General features: G+C 41.6%; 1 protein-coding gene across 1 annotated transcript; it reads right to left on the minus strand.

Annotated features, from left to right (window-relative positions):
* Nucleotides 1–7,807: 7,807 nt before the first annotated feature.
* OCIAD2 (OCIA domain containing 2) lies at nt 7,808–21,342 on the minus strand. Its single transcript, XM_009474238.2, has 7 exons — nt 21,229–21,342; nt 17,633–17,726; nt 16,724–16,777; nt 14,474–14,521; nt 13,365–13,470; nt 12,041–12,128; nt 7,808–9,542 (listed from the first exon to the last, which is right to left on the minus strand). The coding sequence occupies exons 1-6, from the start codon at nt 21,286–21,288 to the stop codon at nt 12,047–12,049; spliced, it is 444 nt and encodes a 147-aa protein (XP_009472513.1). The 5' UTR covers nt 21,289–21,342; the 3' UTR covers nt 7,808–9,542; nt 12,041–12,046.
* Nucleotides 21,343–23,919: the final 2,577 nt, after the last annotated feature.

Here is a 23,919-nt window from a genome sequence, read left to right on the forward strand (position 1 = left end):
AGGAGAGCTCACAGTCATAGCTGTTAATTTGATAGGGTCTTGAAAACTGGTATTTTGTCTGAGTTGGGTCACGCTCATTTTGCTGTAGCAACGTCCGTGTTGACCCCCCCATTCACGAAGTAGCCCTGGGAGTTCAGTCTTCGTCCTTCCCTTTTCTTCCACGCCTCCCCTTAGTACCACCTGCTCCCAGCGCGGGTCTTTCCCGGGCTCGTGGCTTCACGGCAGCTGCGCAGTCACCCGCGAGCAGCTTGCTCATACTGCACTTGCGTGACTTCGGGGGATTTTTAACTGCATCCGAGCGTCTTATCGCTGACGGCAGGGCTGTTGTCGCTGAAAACAACGTGTCTAGACGTAAAGAACTGGTAAGTATGGTGAATGTGTGAAGAAAGAAAGAAATGCGTGACAGACCCTCTTGTGTTACGTTTACATGGACTTCCAGCTAATACACGCCATATTTTCCTTAATTCATTAACCAGGCCAAGTGTTTTCCTGGAGTATAGGTCCCTCGCTACTCTTCAAAAATCACAGTACGAATTTCACTTGGCATCACCGTTTCCGTTTCCAGTCGGGTATGTTTACGGTCTGACCTAACCACAAAGACAGTGGCTTTCAAAAGCCACTTGAAGTGGTCCTATGGGCCACCGTACCTATATGTTCATTAAGAAATGTGAATTAACTCAATATTTATTGTAAAGCGAAGTACATTTTCTTTTATCCCGCAAAATAAATTTTAACTACATAAAAAAATTAACTTGGACCTTAAATCAAACACCAGGAAATGAGTCTGAATGCTTCACTATGAACATTTCTAAAAAAGCTTTAAAGTAACTGCTTTCACAATGTCTTAAAACTTTCAAAAACAAGCAGCTGCATGGCCAGTTTAAAGGAGCTAGCAGCATCATCCTCAGGTCGGTTGTTACTGACGCGCGTGAGCACGGGGAGAGGGTTGTGAAAATGTGCCTCAGCTCTTCAACAGCTGGTAAAGCTCTACCAGAAATCCCGGTCCTTAATGTTTTTGTCTCTCCCCAAATTAGCAGGCGTGTTCAGAGTCCCGAGTCAGTACGCAATCTGACCTTTCCAGGGGTTTGTTCCTACTGAAGTTGTTTGGCACGCGTCTACGTTAAAGAGAAGAGCGTAAAGGAAAAGGCATTTGATTAGCTTAACGAAAGTTAAGCAGCTTTGCGGAAGCCGGGGGGAATCGTAGGTGCTATTCCAAACCGAACCCGCAAATTTCTTGCCTCCTTGGGATTCAAGGAGAAATCCTGACTTGTCCGCTATTTGTCGGAAGCTAAAAGACTTGTTTGTTTTCCCCCTGCTGGGCTTTTCGTTCGGTCGCCCTTAGCGAGGAACTGGTCCGACCTGGGCACGCTGCAGGGCACGCATCCCGCCCCGTTCCTCGGCCGCCAGACGTACGTCACACCTTTCCTAGGCTTTGCTTGCGACCCAATGCTTCCGACTCGCAACCGGAATGTTTCCTCTCTCATCTCTGAAGTGAGATGGTAGCGCTATAAATACCCCTTTACTTTTTGCCGTTTGCTCACCTGTTGTGTTGTTTGTAGAAATCAACAAATCCTGCGTGGATGTTAATCTCGAGGCAATAAGCGGGACAATTTGCATCTCGTTACTATTTCAGGCTCTTGCCTCGGGTCTGTTCACGTGGCTTTGCACTAGTTCAGCTAAGCCGATGCAGGGTTGGACACAGATATGCCTCGAGTTTATACTTTGAGTATTTTCTTTGCTAATGCACGAACAGGACATAAGCCACCAGCACCAGACAAAAGTTTTGAGGCATCTTTGAGGAGCTGCCTTAGAGCCCTGAACCAAGGAATACCAGGGAGCCTTACGCATGGACGGCCTTGGCCGAGGCACGGATTTCCCGTTCATAAGACCATCAAGTGAATGATTCTTTCCAAATAATGAGGAAAATAGAACAACTAGCATTTTTATTTAACTGAAGTAAAGCAATATAGCAAAACCAGGAACGCGTAACTGTTCAGGTGCTAAGATGTGACAAAAAGTAAATGGATTCTTGGATCTAACAGTTACCGGGAGAGCTGCTGGAGAGTAGATGACGTTCCCTTGGGGACATCGTTTGTATGTGTTTACTCCTGATAAATTAAAAAATTGTAATTCTTAAAGAGTCAAAACATGAACAGCCATGATTTAAAGCAGTTGTTTCTGTTTGTTCTCTTTAATGCTAATGAATACCAGTTACTGTGCTACTTAGGTGTTGCTGGTTTAATACTTACCACTTGTTTACTCTTTGTTTTTTTGATTGAGGAATTCAAAATTTCCCGAGATTTTAAGGTACACGGCAAGACAGAGTAATACATAGATTCAACATGCAGTCGTAATGTCTGCTGTTGAGCAGAAGCATAGCGTTGCAGAACTAAAAAGCAAGTCGTCTATGAGCTACTTTCACAACGTGGTACTGCAGTAAACAAAAAAGGATGGACGATAGAGACGTGGCACTATCATCTGGTACAAAGGGTAGTCAATCAAATACAACTTTCACTTACCCTTGAAATGAGAAAAAAATCTTAAGATGAAAGAGAAATGGAGAGTTTGATAGATTTCCCTTGCCAAAACTCAAAGTAAATTATTCAGGATTAAAAATCCATTGTGTATAACCTTTGTGGTGGTGTTTTTCCAGCTGCTCAGTGATGATGTAGGACTCTGTTTTCAGGATATGCAATCTTGGCATGAACGGCTTTTAAAACCAAAAATTTTCAGTTTATTCCTTCCAAGGAGTGCTATACATTCTTTTCTACTCTCTCTAATCCACAGTAGAAGCATGTGTCTAGTGCATGAGATTTTTTTTTTTTTAATTAAGCTAAAATTAGCTTCTGTATAAATCTAATGCCAAAATAAATAATTTTCTTTGGCTTAATTCCATAGCTTAAATATAATTGCTAATCTTGACCTTCTTAGGATAACTAGCATTTTAAAACACTGTAGCTGGTACAGGAAAGGGTGAATTTGGTTGCAGTAGCTGATGCCTAAATATCACTGATGGGTTATTAACAATGTCTAAATCAGCTTCTAAAGAAGCCGTGCTAAGTAGGAAACATTTCTGCCGATACAGTTTCTGCAGTCAGCGTGTACGGCTGCGTGCTTGCGTTGAAGAGCTAAGTGTGGTTCTTGGGGTCGCCTTAGATTTTATGAAGGCCCGCGTTAATTTTTCTTCTCTTACCCCGTCCGTGCTAGATAACGCGCAGCTGTCGCCCCAGCTCGAAGGCCGCAATGTGGACGCAAGGCAGGCGCCACACTGCGGGAGCAGCAAGTGAACAAGAAGGAGCCCCTTCGGCCCTGGCAAGTCCTCGCCGCACGGGGAGAGGCAGAGGAGGGGGCGCGAGGGGCGAAGGCCGGGCGGGCAGAGCGGCTGTCTGAGCGGGGGCCCCGCCAGAGCTGCCGTCAGACCCCTGCCCAGAGCTGCCGTCAGACCCCTGCCGAGGCACGGGCAGGCTGTGCGTCTGGCAACGGCCAGAGGCGGCTCCCAGGATTACCGCGATCTCCTGGATCCGTGGGGCTAGTCGGGAGAACGGGAGTGATGAAACGGCAAGCGCTTGCTGCCGGGTCAGGTCTCAGATTTGTATTTTGACGTACTAAACGTGCAAAGATACAGCAGGACGTAACCTTGGGCATGGCCGGTTCAGTCATCGCAGACCTCAGCCTACAGCTGGAGCGAGCGAAGAGAAGGTTTAAAACTTGCCGCTGGGAGGAAGCTTTAAAGCTGTTTCTTGCTCTGAAACACCCGAGCTTGCCAACGTGCCTAACCAACGCAGCGTTGCTGCTGAATGCTCAAAACGCGCGAACGTGAGAAGGAACACTTAAAAGTTCAGGTAAGTGGGGTTTTTCATGCAAGGTTCTAGCATCTGCTTTGGAAGTGCCGTTGCTCTCGAGCAAGCTGTATGTCAAAGACAATGGGAAAAACCTCCCTTCCCACCCTAGTATTTTTTTTAGCCTTCAGCAGCAGAGAAAAGCACTATATGGCAATTAAAATGATTTAAAGGTGTGTTTTCTCAGGAATCTTAAATCTTGTGCTCTCTGCACATGAAGATGTTTCAGTCTCCACTCCTAGGTATGAGCTACCTGGGTTTTAGTTCATGTGGCAAGGCTCTTAACTTGGTTTTTCAACAGCTGTAAGAATATGAGAATCACCATAATGCTCACCCCGTCTCCCACCTTGGCTAATGACCCTTCTAGAAAGAGACCCTGCACCGGCGCGCCCTCCTGTCCTTCTCTGACCAGAGCTGAGGAGCTTCCTGAGGCAAAGGTTGCATTTGGATCACGCAAACCCAGGTGTTTCACAGCCGCCAAGCCTCTGTGTGGATGGTGCCTTTTGGAGCCATTTTGTTTGGTTCCAGCATACCCTGCGGCAAGGAGATCCACCATGGAATCATGCGGTATAAAGAAGTCCTTCTTTTCTGTTTGTTTTAAATCTGATTTCACCGAGCGCCAACTGGTTGTCATTTTGCAAAACACAGCCATTACTCGTTCCCTGTTCATCTTTCACACTGTTACAGGTAAGATATTCTTCGTCTTGAGTTGTTTTCAACCTGAGAAGTCAGTTACTTAATCTCTTGTGAAGAAACAATTTTGTACCTCTGATCCCCCGCCCCTTTTTCTGTCTCTCAGCTCTAGTGCATACTTTTTGAGATGGACTGGAGGCACCGCAATATTCAAGATGAGGACATGCCCCAGAATTGCTCTGTAGTATAATCTATTTTTTTCCCCATTTTTTTCCTAGGAATTGTTAATGTTCTACTTGCCTTTTGGCTGTCATAGACCACTGATCTTGTCTTGCAGCTATGCAAAACTATGCAAAATGACTCCCAGATCTCTGCGTTGAGAATGTCAGAGTAATTTAAAACCAACTGTGTGATGCAGTTAGTATTTTTCCCCATGACAATGAAGCTTATTACTCAGTCTCTCAGTACTCAGATTTTTCCCTAGCTCTTCCATCATTTTGTTGTCAGGAAAATTAGTCATGTTTTCCTTCATCAGATTATCTGCTAAAATGTGGACCAGATGCCCCCTGGCATGTCCCCAGAAGCCCTCTCAAGCCTCCTAGGTTTTAAACTGCCCTCGAGAACTGTCTCATTTATTTCTTGAGAACCTCATTGTCTTGAGAGTTTTATTAAAAAAGAAAAAAACAGGAAAAAACCCATCCCATCCCAAAGCATGTGCACAGCATGGGGCAGATCCCTTTGTTCCCATGTCCAGTCTTTCAAAAAGACATTATTTGTAAGGCATAACATAACATCCTGCTGTAAAAGCTGTAATGATTCTTCATGATACGTCATAGGTATACTTACGGCACTTTAGGACTTTACGAATCCACCTATTTTAGAGGTGATTCCTCAAAGGAAGCACACACTTGGGAAAACAGTACACTTTATAACAGCTAAGTCTGTAAGTAAAAGTGGCTTAGTATTACCAAGATGTGGAACTGCTGCAATGCTGACGTCAGAAGCTGGATCCCTTTTTCTGGCTCTCTGGAGCTCCCGTGTGTGATGCCAGAAACACGTTGGGCGAGTGGGACACGTTACCAGCAGCTCTTTCGCTGGCAGAAGCAGTCATAGAATCATAGAATCGTTAAGGCTGGAAAAGACCCTTAAGATCATCATGGGGAGGGAGCTGGTGCTCCCAAATGAGCGCTGCTGTCAGAGGTCCCAGCGTGGCGCCCGAGCTAGCTGCCCCCTCACCCTTCCCACCTGGCCTGCTCCAGCGCGCGCCTCTTCTAACTTCTGCCCCAGAGCTCGCTCTCTTCTTACCAGCCCGCCCCGGAGACCTCCCCTCCCCTTACCTGTGGTTGCACAGCATGCCCTGTTCTCTCATTCTCCTCTCAAAATGTAATGGAATAAGCCCCAAATCTTATTTTTGATAGGGATTTATAAAAACTTGGATAGTGAGCTTTCATCTCCCCTTTATTCCCAGTTTTAAAAGAGAATTATAGACCAGCTGGCTTGCCCAAGTCCAACTACTAAGTCAGGATTTAAAGAGGAATGGGCTTCGTTTTCAATCTACAATTGCTTTCTCTCTAAAACACAACTTTTTTTTTTTTTTTATGTGAATTGAATACTGTGTTTGTAAACTGATTTCAAATACCTAATAGGAAAGTCCCCAAAGACAAGCAATCTATTGCAGTTGTTCGAGGCTAATGCCATTATAGCTTTCCTCTTCTACTCTGACCCTTTTTCTATTCCTAATTTCATAAAGTGGATCGAGGCTTACATAAAGCTACTCACTTTGCCTGCATTACAGCTGAAGGATGTAGTTTGTTTCTTGATTTTAGCAAGTACGTGGACTTCAACTAAGCTGCGATCTGCCGAAGCACGCAGTTAAACTCCCTCATCTCTGGCTGAAGAAAGTAAGCTCTGCTTTCCAGATCCAAATGATTAATAGGAAGCTATGTATGTTCATTGGATTTCTTTAGCCTTTTTGTAACTTCTTCCTGCCAAAAGGGAATGTATATCCTATTATTAGTACAAGAGGATACTAAAAAAGTTTTAGCACTATATAAACAACACTTGATCCTTTGTAAGGTCAACTGTTTTTCCTCCTGGAGATCTCTTCCCCTCTTATTCCAGACTGAAATAAAGATTACGGAAGCAACTGATTACCTCAAATCTTTCCCTATTTTTTTTAATAGATCACTCCTAAATTCAATGTATTCAACTTCTGCTTCAATTAAAAACAAATTCTTTAACCGACTTGTATGGAATGCATGATAGGAACGGTCAACATAGGTTAGCTCATTAAATTGTGCATAAATACTACAAAACGGCTGTACTAACTTAGAGTTCTTAGCGCACTCTCTGTTAATCATCAGGAGCTTATCTTCCCAAGTAGAAAAATCATGAGGGTCTGGCCATGAGAGCACATGAGGCTTTGTCCAGCTCTTCCTGTCTCCCTTTTGCATAAAGTAATAATGTAAAATAATCAGTATGCATGCAAATGTTCCTCTCTGCATCATGCAGCACAACTACTAACACCCCAACACCTGCTTTCCTATAGAACTTCTCCTGTGAACTACAAGGCACTTTTTCATCTTTCTTTGTCAAATCTTAAGCAGCTTAAAAGTTTAACTAGGTCCTGTAAACCATCCAATGCTAAAAAACCCAGCATCTGTCTGATTCCACCCCTAGAACCCACATCCAGCCACCAGGAAAATGCCAACACACCTGTAAGTCACAGCGCAATGAAAGCCAGTTGGCTCCAAGTTTATCAAATCGAGTAATGTGGTACAGAATGTGTTGTGAGTCTTCCCTATCCTTTTGCAGCTGGTGCTTTTGGGAGAGTCAGTTCACTTACGTTTTACGTTATTTTAAAATTTTTAAGTTACATTTAAGAAATATTGCAACATCATTACTACCTCATTATAAAGGCCTGTAGCCGAGCTGCAAACTTGACTAGATTGTTGGCCCAGGAAAGCAGGAGAAATTGTATTTTAACAAAATTAAATAACAACCTTGCCAAAACACACCCCCTGTTATTTCTCAAATCAAGGAGTATCATGTGGAGCCTGACACCTGACAGGCTTAAATAATTATTTGGCCATAAATCCTCTGAAGTACAGAAAAATGCTTTTAAAGACCTTCTAAAGAACAGTTTGCCCGTAAGCTGTGCTCATTTTTCCTTTGATATGCACAAATTTAGTGCTAATACAGCTTAGATTCACAAACGGCCTTTTTTTCCTAACAGTATCATAGTAACTCATGAACTGAGATCCACACAATCAGCTAATCAGAGTATCGCCTCTTGCAAAGTACGGAAATAAATTTAGAAAAAAAGGAGACAATAATTTCTATGTAACAGTACATTTATTACAGCAAAGTAATAGGAAGCCTGAACAAAATTACATTTAAAGCAAAGTTAAGCAGCTAAGTTGTAACCCCAGCAGGTAACACTGGCCACAAGAACCACCTTGAGAGTCTGACATGAAAGGTCCTCTGTCACATGCATCAATCTCCTCGGCATCACATGGATGTAATGGCCTGCCTCAGATAACCCAGGCATGACTAGCCTTGGTGCAGTTTGCTGCTGTTATCTTGACAGCAGATGTCAGATGAAGGGTAGCTAAGACATGTCACCATACAAGTTTTGCTGGCTATCACAGTACACCTGCGATAATTACATTATTTTCACAAAGCAGGTTGACTTCTCTGTGGTTGTGTAATCCTCTCTCCCTGTAGCTGCTGTTGAAGGCTCCCCAAGGCTTACCTGCCTGTACACCAAGCATCAGCTCCGGTACAGCGCAGCTGGGTACCCTTGACTCAGACTGCTGAGAAAGAGCTGTGGAAAAAGTCTGTAGAAAGGTAAAAAGTGTAAAATTACAGCCCCGGTTGAGACAGGGGTTCTTAGTAGCTCAAGAACCAAAGAGGGCAAACACCAATTTGGAAAGGTATAAAATCTTAAAGGACCAAAAACCAGGGAGGCTAGTTAGTCTAACCCTTCTCCTCCTGCCTGGTGGCTGCCTGGCTAGGAAAGACTCTCCAAGTGACTTCTCAGGGTGGTGAGTATTTAGCCTAACAGCTTGTTAAATCCACAACGTCTTTTGTGTGTAGTAACCAATTAACAGTTACTTTATACTTTTACATTCTGTATATCCTGCTTGCAGAATCTCTTTGCGCCCCGGTAAAGACGCCCGCAGAAGCTGATTCAAAAGAGGGGTACTAACCATATGCATAGTATAAAAGCAAACAAACAAACAAACAAAACCCCACAGAAGACAGGCTTTATCAACTCACAGTGAAGCCCAAACTTTTCAGTAGCTGTACATTTGATTTCCATGTGAACACCTTCACTGTGTTTAGGGGAAGCGCCTGCTTTTGATTCCCTGAGATATTTCATGGACGTTTCTGTGTCGTGCTGTTTGTAGAGAGCATGTGCCACCTATTTTTTCTCAACATCTACTAGCCTTGCATTGCATGCAGACCATAAACTGTTCCAAAATATTGTATCTTCTTGCTCATAATGAATGTGGCACGTGCTTTTCATATCCCTGGCAAAGTGGACTTTTATGTAAAACTGGCCTATTAAAAGTCGGTTCAGTGCAGTAACTGCGGCGTGACAAGACCCTAATGAACTTCTAGCTTAGTACTCTTAATACAGCCCATAAACAAGCAGTCAGCTCAGAGACTGAATAGCTGCTTAACTGTCCAAAATCATTTAAACATCTTTGTGCTCTTTCCTTTTGACACAGAAGACAAACATTCCAGCATATGCCATTTTTGCTTGCTACACGAAGTATCGCCAGCATCTAAGTACAATAGACAAATTTAATTTTTCAGCACTGAGAGCTAAATTGCATTGAAGGAAGGAAAATAAAACAAAACATGCTGAGAAGAGAGAGAAGAGGAAAAATCAAAAAGTGCATTACAAGAAACTGGTATTTACTATGAACAGAGCTATGTAACATTAAGCAACTACTTCAAATAAGCCAATTTACACCAAGCCAAAGACCTTATTTCTTCTTTACAGAATAAAGCCTTGAATGAAAAAGCTGATCCATAAGACTTTTATCATCTTCACCAGATCTGTAAATGGAATGAAAGGACCTGTTATTTAGCTGAGTGGCACCTTGTTTTCAATGTGAATTGTGCAGCTTCTTGGTGTTTTCTCCGGTAACTCTGCAAAGTCCCTGAGGATAAAAGACATTACCTTTGGACTCATCAACATGAGTATAATTTTATCTGGGTGGTCCTCCTAGACAATGCCAGACCTTGCAATGTACGCTTAGCATGGATAGCGGTGAGATGTGCTCGGTAGGGTCTCTGTACACTTTTAGAGCATAGCATGCTAAATTAAGAATTTTTATTAAAACATAAAAGAGGTTATGAGGTTATTATTTTCACTGTTTAACAATACAGAAAACAACACAATGCTTACGGTATTTATTTTCCTAAGTTTCTAAAACCTGTCCATCAAAACTGACTTCTGGCAAATTCAAAATATCACACTGGCCCAAATATGATGGCTTTTTCCTTCCAGCAATTAAAATTTGAAAGAAATCCACTTGTCTTACATTTGTTTTCAGACTATGTTTTTGACTAAGCTTTCTAGCCCTTTTAAAAAACAAGCAAGACCTAAGTGGCTGGTAAAAAGTGTGGCAATCAAGGTCTTTGATGAACATGTGAGCTGGAACAGGTTCCAGAGCAGAAACTGCATGACCCCTTGCAGAAGGAAAACAGAGGGGCCTGTGACATCCTGCATTCTTCCCTTCATACAGCTGCAAGACTCCTTTGTATTTGAGACAATTTGGAATTTATCTAAAAGCTAATTGGTACTTGTACACCAGAAAAAAATATTGTCAGCTCACAGAGGAAGGCTGAAAAGGAGAAAAAGCTGAAAAAGAAAATGTGTTTGGATTTAAGGTTCAGCAAGCTCCAGCTCTGACAAACAGCGAAGGTGAATCCTGCCATCAACATATGATTCCACTACACAGGTAATTACTAGTAAGTGACCATCCTCAATTAAATGTGGTTTGGGGTCCTTATTTGAAATAGGTGAGGATAGTGGCCTACATAAGCAAACATTTATTTAAGAGAAAATCTTGAAAAGCACTTAATCAGAACAGTAATGCAAGGGCTTAATTAAGCTCACAAGTGCTAATGGATTTAGGGTGTCATTCATTCACAGCTATCTAAGTCTGGCTTGCTACCTCCTTCCTGCTGGCATTAGCGAGTTACCCCTCCGAAAGGTTTGATTTTTTTTTTCCCTTTCCTTATGGGTCTGATACCCAGCTAGAGCAGCAAGCTGATCTGGAGGGCCACAGTGCTTCATGATCTCTATAGCTGGCACAAGAGAAGCTCTGCCCATTTTGGCAGCAACAATTAGGTGAGCCTAAGGCACAGTGCATTTTCTGCTAGTGGCTGAGCACTTGCAGTTCTTGATATGAAATGCCCAAGCAGTGGCAAAGTTGATTAAAACCAGGAATTTATTCTAATGGCTTCTTTCAGGACAATCCTTACTGCCATAATGTATTGTTGCATAGTAAAAATCCATCAAAATATCTCTTCTGGGTAAGTAAACAGGTTCTGCTAGGATACTCCTCCTTACGGATTGTCTGCAGCCATGTACTTCAGAGCAAGAAAAGGGACCGTTATCAATATCCTTGTCTAAATTCCTACATAATATATGCCAAAGAGACTCAAACCAACAATTTCTGCATCAGGCTTTTGTTCCAAGCTACAGTTAGAGCCGTAACAAACTCATATGGCAGGGTTTCAAACAGGCCCTCTGCTCTCCTCTCTTGCAGGCAGCCAAGCTATTTGCAAACACTTTCACACATTCTCCTGCCTGTGAGAAATGTAGGCCACAGCTTACCACAAGTGGAATGTGCGAAAATGCTTTTAAAAAGCCCAGCTGCTGGCCTGTTTTTCACAGACAAAGAGTGAAAGTGCTTTCAAATACTCCCCTGCCTTCCACCCTGTAAACTCTCCTTTTTCGCAAAGGGAACTTTCCCCTTTCGGGGGTGAAAGCATCACACGGGCCATCTCCCCTGCCCCAGCACGTCGTTGCTCTAGCACCGCTCTTACACTGCCCTCACTAAGGCTCTGGCCAAACCATAGTGCTGGATGAAAAAATAAACCCCACCAAATAAACAAACGAACCCACCCCCGATGGTGTCTGCTTTTAGATTCCCTATATGTCAATGTATTTTTAAATATCAATCTCATCGATAATTATTTGATTCTAAAGTGAAAAAGTTGGAAATTGAAAGGAGTTCTATTTGTTTTCATACAAGTAGTCAATCCAAATTAATTCCGATTAAGTGAATAAACAATACTCTGCTGCAGCTAAAGCATAAATTCCTCAGAAATGGGGGAGTTAAAATTAGCATGAAAAGTATGTAAGGTAAAAATGAATGTAATTACAAGCCATAGGTAGAGAATATTTCCTTGAATAATGCTCAGATTTTAATCCATAATTAAAATCCATGATTTTCACTATATTGTTCAAAGGTTTCAAACAAGAATACCACTCAACATGGAAAATAAAATGAGAATTTATTTTAAATTTCAAGGTTGCCTACCTGGGACTAAGATGCTGAAGGAATTGAACCTTCTTTCTCATTTGATCCTAATTTTGCTTCACATTCTTTGCAAGTATGATGACAATGCCTACAATATTGAAAGCAGATAAAGCATTTAAGAATTTTGTTGGATTTCTTCTAATACAACCATATAGCATGCTGGAAAATGTTCTTGAAGAAGTAATCTCTTGCCTATGTTCTCCAACTGTTGTAACTGCTTTATAGGACATAAACTGCAAAAGATGACATCTAAATGTCTCAACCAATAAAACCCCATTAATTATTATTCCTAACTAACTACCATTTCCAGCAATCACCAAAATATAATAGGATTTTCTAAGCAGGAAAAGACAGTACTTGCCATTGTACCTATCAATAATGAGCAAACAGAGTTAGGAGCAAAGCGTGTAACACAAAAGAGTGACAAATAGCCACTTCGTGTAACACCATGTGAGGAAAGTAATAGCTTTGTTATGTGGGGGAAGAATGGAATTGGAGAGACATATGAAAAATGAAGAAGCTTCCCATTATCAGTCAGACATTTTCATAGGCATAAAAGCTCACATTAGTCTGGGGGAAAGATGTGGAAAGAGAGGAGAATTATTTTGTGGGCAGGATTTTTGGAAATGCATTTTGTGTGTGAAAGGTGCATATCAGAAGCCATACTCGGAATGAAAAGTAGTACTGGCAGTTGAAGGAGGAGCCTGGAAGTAAGTCAGAGTGTGATTTGATGGGAAAGAGTATGTTATATGAAGTTTAGAAAACAATGGCTAAAACATGGAGGTGACAGGAGGCAACCATTGAGATCTATCAGATGGTTAGAGTTGCAAGGTGGAAAAAATACCCTTGCAGTTTGTGCTCTTCATGGTTTGGTGTGACCATATGAGGTTGAGCATGTGGGTTGAGATTGAAATTGTCCTTAAAATATGAGGATAGTGTAAAGAAAATCTGCAGTGTATTTGGCCAGATGTATGCTACAAAGGAGGACTCAAAGGGCCGAGTGATATCGTAGAAGATCACGAGACACTTAGAGGCACAATACTAGATGAAAAGAGAACTAGTAACTGTTGTTCCATCACACTTAAAAGTATGATAATCTCATTTAAATAACAGATTTCCTAATAACAGGTATTACACTGAGTTTCATTTGCATTTTCTGAAGAATATTTAGTAGTTTCTAATACTGACATATATAGCCTAAGAATATAAGAGTAGTACCTCATGACTTGATCACAAAATTTGAATTCATAGTTCTGCTGCATATTATTTTTACTATTCTAAAGACTATTTTGATCTAGGATTAATGATTTAAATAAGCACAAACCTTTTTTGTTGTGGACCAAATGGTATAATACCAATTTTCTGGAACTTTTTTTGGCATTCTCCTATGTATGACATCTTTCCAATGGCAAAACCTGAGACACCAGCAACTATAAAGACAGATAACAAAACATGGTTAATACAAGAGCTTAAATCAAGAGTCTGCAATTGGCTCCATTTTAATCATACGATGAATTTTCTGTAGCGTGTCTTCTCAAAACATGTCGCGAACACATGTGAAGTTATACAGGGATTACAAGGATGATTTCAATAACTGTTGAAAACTGGCTACCTATCGTGAGACATAGGAACTGGTCCAAAACAATGCAGACAAGAAAAAGGATATCATATTCACCTGGAACTACAAGATCTCAGGTTCAGTGGAACAGATTATAGAGAAAGCCCACAACGAAATAAAACCACAATGTCAGCACTAATTTCTCTTGCCCTGGTATGCACACCCTGATATTTCTGATGATCGTAATTTTAACACTTAACTTCTCGGAGCTTCTAAGAAGCTAGAACACCAGTCTGCCACACTACTGCACTGGGGCTTTCACTCATTACAGAGTCAGAACCAAAATATATATCTTCAACATCCTCAATTTTCTGTTGAACTTCTGCTGAAGAGAGAGCCAACTTAATTTCTTGCTATTTAAGAGCCACCTTACTGTACAGTTTCTGTGCTTTTATTTGTTTTCTTTATTAATGTAGTCATGAACTAGACAGTTAAGATAGATAAATCAAATGAACATATGAAAGGAACATACTATTTTATATATACTATGATGGCCCCTTGATACCATAAGCTGTGTGATCTGTTAAGCATGGCTGACATTTATAAAACAAAGGTGAGATTGGAGCTTTTACCAGTTTGAGAGGATATATTAAGTAAATATAAGCTGCTACTGAAAATGTTTACATTAAAAGAACCTTATTTCAAACATTTATTTTTAAACACAGCAGAATTCTGATTTCCTAAAGCACTGCGGTAACATCTCATAAATTCCAAAAAAGGAAGAGTTTGAAAAGACATTCAGAGAGATGCATCTAAGGTCTGCAGATTGCCTGTAAATAACCTTTCTTTTCCTTTTCGAATTGGGTACAACTTACTTGCCATCTTAGGTAATGCACCAAATCTTGGGCTTGCTGAGAAAATGCCTACAATAAAAGGAAATAGTCAGAAAATTTACTTATTTGAGGAACTCACCAGCACTCAAAACTAAAGACAGTATTTTTTCCTACAAGCTTTTGCATTTCTGAAGGTGAAGACTGTACAAAAAGTCCACTAACTCAGATTTAGGAACATAGGGGCACTTTCCATTCCACTAGTTCTTAGTGCATCCATTTTGGTGCAGTCCTAGAGTCATAGGAGGAAAAAAACCTGGACTTTGTAGGATTAACTTCAGGCAGCGGTTCAGAGTGTAAATCAACATGAAAGCAGCATGGCTGCCATTGGTGACAGTTGCAGCACTGCAGGAGGAGGAGATGGTGGCTTATGTTTCAGCACAGACGAACCTTGCAAATATAATAGCGAACTGAAATCTCTTACTCTGGGTCCAGCTCCTCGTCCTGTGAGAAGCAGTCCCAAACTGTTCTTCAGTAGTTTTCTGTGGCTATTGATTAAACTCACATTAAACTGAACCACAGATAATAAGCCTCCTCCTCTGGAGAGGAGAGATCATACATTTTGGCCTTCATGAAGAAAATACATTGTGCTGAACATGAAAACCAAAAGATTAGCTTTTCCTACCAAAATCCACCTCCCCCCAGTTAACACCAGGACGTGGAACCATTATGCCTCTGCAAGTGTGTGCGTCTGGCAGAGGAGTGCCATACTGTGGAGGAGGGTTCCACACAGCAAGATTGCAATGGCAAAGGGAAGCGAACACTGTTTGCACTGTTACGTGCATTCAGACAGTATTAATGAGCCTCAGAAGCTCCAGCTTCTTCTAGAGCCAGTGTACTGCGTGCAGTCATCAGAGAGGAGCGGTTAGACAGAGGAGCATTCAGTCTATGCTAAGTGCAAGGGCCTTCACCCACTGGCATCTATGCAATTTTAAATTGGGTCTTTCAGGGGAGGGAGGAACAAAATTGTTGTTTGTTTCTAAACAGCCCCCCTCTTCCAATTGTTGACACACAGCAAGGATTATTTAATATAGGCATTTGTTATTTCACAGCTGATAAGAAATGTCCAAGTACAATGGAGAGAAAATGAGAAGAGCACCCGGTGCCAGAGGGTGGCATGTTAGGTACTGAGACAACCCCAGTGCTCTTCCTATCACTGCTCACTCCTTTTCAAATGTGTAAACGTTTGCCTTCCCTCACACACTCTCCCTTGCTCCTTCCCTCCCCGTCTGCCTACAAGCTCATAGGTCAAGGATGCAACAGGGAACCCACATCAGCTTCTTGTGACTTTTAGGTTTTCTACTCTAGTCCTCCTGATCATCTTAGTAAAAAAAAAAAAAAAAGAATGTGATGAGGAGGAAACATGATAATAGTGGCTGGAACAAAACAACAGGCTTGCAACCACACACAGTGAGAAAAGGCTGAGCCATTTCCACCTCCTCCATTTGCTGTCTCCCACCACCCATCCCTTATAGCCCCTGGATCCTTTCCTGCATCTTGCTTCAGGCCCTGTGATTTTTCTCTTATCTCTTACCCGCTTTTGCTGTAAATGGCTGCTGATGCAGGCTGAAGGACTGTCTTATTTGCTGCTGTGGGATACCCCCGTCTTAGCAGTCTTCAGGGTGGATGTCCTCCACTCTTTACCCAAAACAGTAACCTCAAGATCCCCAGAAGGGAAACTCAAGGTGCAATGTGCAGAATCAGGCTCATCCACCACATAAACAGAATACAATTCTCTTTTGTGTTAGCCTGCAGATCGCAAACCTTCTCTATAAAAAGCTCTCTGTCTCCTCACTTTGGCAGTATTCCTTGTCCCTTTGCACCAAAGCTGTATTCATATTGATACGTGGTCACTGTAAAAACATTGCCAGCATTTTTCAAATAAACCAACAGTTAGAGCTACAGTACCCAAACCTGATGTCCCTGCTCAGGTTGTACGATGCTCTGCCCTACAAGCAGCCCCAGTGAAGACTCTACTCAAATACATGTGATCATGGTGACAGAATCTAGCCACCAGTCTTTCAACTCATGAATCCTCTTTTCAGTTCATGTTCTTTCAAAAGAATGACTGTGGCAATGCATACATAATGATCAAATCACTGTAACAACGATGATGATGAGTGAGAGGAATATTGATCTTGAGAAACAGCAGGCTTTAGGGAAACTTGCATTTCAGTAGTAATTCTAGAGTCTCAACTTCATAACTTAGGACCATCATGTGTTTTTTATGTTTACCTTTTGAGACTAGCCCCTGGGTGACAAGCATACTCCCAAGAGACAAAGGAAGAGCTGTAAAAATAAAAAGGAGGAGTGTATCTGGTACCAGCCAAAATTTGTTACCTATTTGTTAAATACATTACTCTCTTATATGTGAAATGTTTTATATGTTGATAATGTTAAACACATTACTCATCTTCTAAACATTAACTTTGCATACCATCTTAATCACCTGTTACATCTGCTCATTCAGATTACTATCTCTTCAAAGCAAGGATGTGTTCACACAGCGCCAGACAGCAGGCATGCTGTAGCATCTGGAGCTAATGCATTATATATATTTCTTAAATAATAGCTTCCATAATCTGAGTATCTCCTCTCAGTACTGCAACACTAGTAATGACAGCAGCTCTGATTAAATGCTGAAAATCTTTTCAATCTTCTCCTTTCAGAAAATGTCTAATTTAGATATAAACTAACCTGGTGGACTTAAAAGGCACTAAAACACTGAGTAACTAATCTTTTAGATGTCCTAACACCTAAAGAGTTTCACAAACCCAAGACACATAGCCAGGTCCGCCTTTCATTCAAAGGCAAGAGTAAGTATGTAATAAGGTAAAACATTCCTAAGGTTGTCTTAATAACGGACTTCAAGAATAGAACCAACACTATGATTGTTAAAGCAAGTTCATATTAAACAAGAGCTTAATCCAACCACCTTTACCTACAATAATTATGCAAATAATTCAGTTGACCCTATAATAACATATTGCTCAACTTAAAATAAGGTGACAGAGTTAACCCACAATAATATTCGAACAAAACCCAATGTATTACAATAAAAGGCATGGCATTTTGCAGCCGGTTTTGCATAACTATATCAAGAAGTCATTCGCAGTGTGATAAGAACAAGTTTGGATCACTCACCTCTGTACCAGAAACTTTCCTTTTTACATTCTTCACGGATCCTTGCGATTTCTCCAGCATTGTGAATTTGTGAGATGGGACAATAGAACATTGACTGAAAGGATAAACCTGGGTTAGCTTATTGAATTTAATCTCACAGGAAGAAAAAAATAAATCAATTAATTAAAGAAGACAAATTATTTAAAAAAAACCAAACAAATAAAATACAATGCAAAAAACAACCGAACAAGCAAAACTCCTTGTTCTGTTGTTAGCAGTGTGATGAAATACTTGATACCTCAATACAGAAACAGAAAGAACTACATAGGTTTTAAAGTTAAAACCACTCATCCTGTTGGTCTGTACTTTCCTAAAATAGCTCAGCTGCTGCTTACCCCAGAAGTATATTGCTTTATTTCTGTTAGCCATTTCATTCTTATGAGCTACATCAGCTTTCTGGGAAAGAAATTACAGGAAATAAAGGCAGAGTGGTAGTTTCTAAAAATGGAGTTCTGCCCTGTACAGCAGTCAATTTAAGTTCAGTAAGAGTAGATTTTGCAAGTATTCAGAAGAGGGTCAACATAAACTCTGTCAGATTCCCCTAAGTAGCCTAACTTTTTCTCTCAGCAGTTTAAATATATTCATGGCATTAACTGAACTCAACCATACTGGCTTCACCTTCGTAATAATTAGCTTGCTGACAGGCTTCTTTTAGGCTAATGGTAGCTTTTTTTTTCCATTTTGACTGTGATAAAAAAGTGACGGTATTCTCTCTTGCATTCTACTATCTAGGGTATTGACATGTCGATATAAGTACATTATTTTTCTTTCTTTAAGACATGACTTGGTTATCAGTGTTAGTACTTGTAGTATCGTTATTGGACATCTAAAATATACAGGTGAACTGGTTTTGGCTGGGAAAGAGTTTATTTTCTCCATAGTAGCTGGTATGGTGCTGCGTTTTGGATTTGTGACCAAACCAGTGTTGATAACACAGGGATGTTTTAGTTATTGCTGAGCAATGCTTGCACAGTGTCAAGGCTTGTTCTGCTTCTCACATTGTCCCACCAGAGAGTAGGTTGGGGGTGTACAAGAAGTTGGGAGAGGACACAGCTGGGAGAGCTGACCCCAATTGACCCAAAGGATATGGTCCTGTTTAATATTTTTATCGATGATGTGGATGAGGGGATTGAGTGCACCCTCAGTAAGTTTGCAGACAACACCGAGTTGGGTGGAAGTGTCGATCTGCTGGAGGGTAGGAAGGCCCTGCAGAGGGACCTGGACAGGCTGGATCGATGGGCTGGGGCCAACTGTATGAGGTTCAACAAGGCTCAGTGCCGGGTCCTGCACTTGGGGCACAACAACCCCATGCAACGCTACAGGCTGGGGGAGGAGTGGCTGGAGAGCTGCCTGGCAGAAAAGGACCTGGGGGTGTTGGTTGACAGCCACCTGAAAATGAGCCAGCAGTGTGCTCAGGTGGCCAAGAGGGCCAATGGCATCCTGGCTTGTATCAGGAATAGTGTGGCCAGCAGGACCAGGGAGGTGATAGTGCCCCTGTACTCGGCACTGGTGAGGCCGCACCTCGAGTACTGTGTTCAGTTTTGGGCCCCTCACTACAACAAGGACATCGAGGCGCTGGAGCGTGTCCAAAGAAGGGCAATGAAGCTGGTGAAGGGTCTGGAGCACAAGTCTTATGAGGAGCAGCTGAGGGAGCTGGGGTTGTTTAGCCTGGAGAAGAGGAGGCTGAGGGGAGACCTTATTGCTCTCTATAACTACCTGAAAGGAGGCTGTAGCGAGGTGGGGGTCCGTCTCTTCTCCCTAGTAACAAGTGATAGGACAAGAGGAAGCAGCCTCAAGTTGTGCCAGGGGAGGTTTAGGTTGGATATTAGGAAAGACTTCTTCACTGAAAGAGTAGTCAGGCACTGGAACAGGCTGCCCAGGGAAGTGGTTGAGTCCCCATCCCTGGAGGTATTTAAAAGATGGGTAGACGTGGTGCTTGAGGACATGGTTTAGTGGTGGACTTTTGGCAGTGATAGGTTAACGGTTGGACCCGATGATCTTAAGGGTCTTTTCCAACCTTAACGATTCTATGATTCTATGATATCCCATACCATATGACGTCATGCACAGCAATAAAAGCTGGGGGAAGGAAAGAGTCGTCATTAAGTTAAAATTAGTTGAAATTTTAACATTTTTGTGTAAAACCAAAACCTCTACAGACATACCCATTCTTGAAAGCAAAACCAGACTTCGTAGAACAAGCAAAGCAGTGCCTTGGGAAAAAGAGCACATTAATCTATTACAGGATTCTACCTCATTTTATGCCCGACTGATCCATGATTTTGTAACCATAATAATGAAATGCATTTACTGGCTGTAGCCACACATTTCACATTTTAGCTAATTAATGTCTCGGTCCTTCTTCAAGCACTGCTCCCACTAAAGTTAATGGTGGTGCTGCTTGGGTAAACAGTAGAGAACTGACTCCACTCCAGACCCTAGAGAACCACTCCAAACTGGTTTCGCAGCAGGGTCACAGCAAATAATACAATAAAATCCAAACAGGCTGAGTGAGAGATAAGGAAATGAGTGTCAGGGCCCTAAGTGCACCAACAGGCTTTGCAACCTTTCTGTCCCCATACACACCCTGCCAGGGGTTTAGTTGTTTGGGCTCAAAGTCAGCTCTAATACGGCACAGTTGTGTAACGCTGAATTAGACTGCTGTGAAAACAGTGAAGTTGGCAGAAAGACCTTCAAGAAGCTTTGCCCAGGGCCTCTGCCCCCTGCTCAGGAGCTGCACAGCTCAGGCCCTTGCCTTAACTGCGTTGTAGGTATGCCTGTACCTGGTCTTTTACCATGATGATCCCTACTGTGCCTTGCTAACTTGATGTCCTGGCTTAGCATGAGACTTGCCTTTTTCCTACGGACTTGCCCAGCAATCACTGGACTAACTGTTGGCTGACCGTGGTTAACATCACTGGATCTGCTCTGCTCTGCTCCTCATTTTGGGACTGTGCTCCTCGTCCCTGAGGTCACAACCCCTGCCCGCCTTGCTGTCACTCGTGGCTCCCAGGTCACCTTCCCTTACAGATCAGCCCACTTTTGCTGCTCTCTGGTGGTGACTGGTTAGCACCAAGGTCATACCACATTTAAATTCCTTGTGGTTAATTACATGCTTATAGCATAAAATGGCAAAATTTGAACCCCTGTGAGTAGCCAATTTCTCCAGCAGAGGGGAATGCTCATCTTCCATACAGCTGGAGGGCAGGTTCTTGTGCAGTACTATTCCCTTCTTCTCCTCTGAAAACATGCACATGCACAACTTGATGGGGACAGGTTATACTGGACTAGTACTCAGACACTAGGGCTCTGCCAGTTCATAACTAGTTTAACTAGCATAGCATAAATCAGAGCCCACTTAAGCCATCTTAAGACTCAAAAGCAGCTAGCCTTCTGAGTATAGTGAATCAGGAAGAATACCACATAGCCCTTTCTTCTCTTCATTTATATGCTTAAGCTAACAGACATCTGCTTCTCTCTTCAGTAAGACACCGATGCAAAATCCCAGTTATTCACTAGCAATAGCACCAAAATAAAAGGCAGGAAACCCAGCTTACCCATCCAGTTTGCTTTAGTGGAGATGTCTGACTTTCCTGTTGGGTTGTTTTGGAAGACATTGTCTCTTTCCTTGTACTCTGCTGCTGATCTTGGTCAGCAGAAATTATGTGTTTTATGCTTGGCTACTTCTCTTTCTGCTAGGTACAAAGGTAAAAAGCCAAAGTATCATGTTGATACTGTAAGTTCAGTGATCACCTAGAAACAGTAATGACCAAGCTGAAAGGAGTATATTTTTTTACACCAGATAACATCCAGTCACCTGATTATATACAGTTTTCAGCACAGTGTATCCCTTATTACCAATACAGAGTTGTGTGTAGCCTAATTCAAACAGGGAAGTCAGTTAGTACAATCAGATGCTGGATCATGACCTAGCACAGCACTCTCAATCACAAAGAAATGAGAACAAATATGAGCATGTCATCCAAAACCTTTCTAATTTTTATTGTATTGCAGGTCAAAAATTTAGATTCTTTAGTGTGCTGTCCAGAATCACTGTACTTCTATCCTCATTGCCATCATCTGAAGTTTTGATTCAACAGGACCCACAATGCAAGCCTATCACAAACCACATCTGTGTTTCCAGCAAGCAATCCAGTTACAAACATGCTTTAAAAAACAAACAAACAAACAAACCTATAAGAATAAATAGATTCCAAGGAGTTGCAGCCTTCCCTGCCTGAGAATTGTGCTGCTAGGGAAAAGCAAGAAGGAATCCCATTTATTTCTGGAGTAATTCAAACATCTAAACTGTGATTTTTACCTAGCACTTTGCTGCATGGTCTGGCACTTTATTTACCAACATACAGGGCACTGCTGCTTTTCAAAAAGTACCTTCTGAGAATGGTGGCACTGAGCAAGGCTAAAGTGACTGCGAAGGACAGTTAAACAGGAAACATACACAACAATTTAATAACCTGAATGGTTTTTGGCATTTATAATATTACTGTATAAACCACTTCCTGCACTTATTTTGGGGTCAGTTACACAGCTATAAAGTTCAAGCAACGTCTGCTTCATGCACTTTGGATATTCAGACGGCAATGCTTTTTTAAGCGATGAAACAGGAGCGACACGACCTCCTCTCCCCTTGGTAAAAAGACTCAATCAAGCACTGCATTCACACCAATCTGCACTTCATTCTCAGCCACTTTCAAAACTGACAATGACCACTGTCTTTGAAAAAATTTAAGTTTGAAAATTCACATAATGTGGGGATAGCCCACAGCTCTTCACTGTCTGCCTCACCCTGACTAAGAGCAATTTAATTTTCCATCAGTCTCTCATCACAATGCAAAAAAAGGAGATAAAAGGTGAGAAAAATGCATAAAACTTTAAAGAGGTTTACATCAATCAAAGACAAAAAATTTTCTTATTCTTATCTGCTCATGAAGCCTACCTGTGCAGACAGTTGCATAAAAAGCGTCACTGGGAAGTACTGCTGACTGATATGGCTTCTAACTGCTGCAACAGATCTTAAGTGCTCATCTTTTTCATGAGGATAAGAAAGCTGAGTCACTGGAGAAAATAAATAAAAGGAAAAAAAAATTAAGGAGTATAACTTAGGTTACAAAAATTTGCAGCTTGCCATTAACCTCCTGTATTGTCTTCAGCATACATTTCTCCAGAACCATAAGTTATTCAGCTACACTTCCGCTTCAGTATAACAAAGAATCCCAAAAATATGTAGCCCTTTAAGCAGCTTCCTGGTACCTCTCCCACTTGGGCTGAAAGCTGAAACCTGTACTGGCAAGAACAAAGCAAAGGGACAGAGTCGAGGTCATCAAAATATTTTTTAATTGAATTATTAATATTAGTACTTAGCACACACGCTGCCTCCTATCTGAGGAACGTAAAAGTGTTCCAGTATTTTGCGGCATTTGTCTTGGAAAGACAACCGTCATCCCAAAAAATAACTTTATTTGCATTTACCTATTGAAGAAATGTAACTTTCTTGCATATTTTTACTGTACCACTTATTGCTGTTTTCTCAACCTGTCTAAGTGTCAGTGTAACAATTAACTGTATATTCTCTTATCTGCCTTGGGAAGAATTCCCCAATGATGTTATTCTTCTGTGTAACTGAAATACCTATATAACACATGATTAAATCAATGCAGTTTGCAAGGATCAAATATTCAAAAAACTTATTCCTGTTCTACAAGAACTGTTCTGGATCATTTACTCATTTACAGAAGAAAAGGCTAATATAAGACTCCTGAAAGATCTCATGGTTTTGATTCTTTTAACTAGTTGATAAAGAAGCAGTATGCAAGAAGATAGCTATGTTTTTCAGATGTGAGAATTGCCAACTTCATATACTCTGTTTTCAGTAAGAAACCTCCTTCCGAATAGGAATGGTGACCACGTAATTTCTAAGATTACTTAGGAGAGATGGTGGGAGCCAAAATTGCATGTGTTAACCGGTACATACAGTCGACAGTGATCTACTGTGGAGATACTGTGCATTTGCCCAGGGCACGTGCCACTGTAGTACAGTGATCACTGAGACAACTCTTCAGAGAGGCCCTTCAGGGACTGAGTGTCCATTGTGAGGAAGAGGGGAAGACTCACTATGGTGTTTCACGCATATCTTCTGAACCGGCATTTTATTTTAAAGCCAGGCTCTTATTTCGAAGGAGAGTCAACAGAGCAGCTGCACTAGGTCCCTCATGAAAAGCTCCAACAAC

This window comes from Nipponia nippon, unplaced genomic scaffold (genome assembly GCF_047370975.1).
Source record: "Nipponia nippon isolate SJK-2023a ecotype South Korea unplaced genomic scaffold, ASM4737097v1 scaffold_6, whole genome shotgun sequence".
Taxonomy (NCBI): Eukaryota; Metazoa; Chordata; class Aves; order Pelecaniformes; family Threskiornithidae; genus Nipponia; species Nipponia nippon.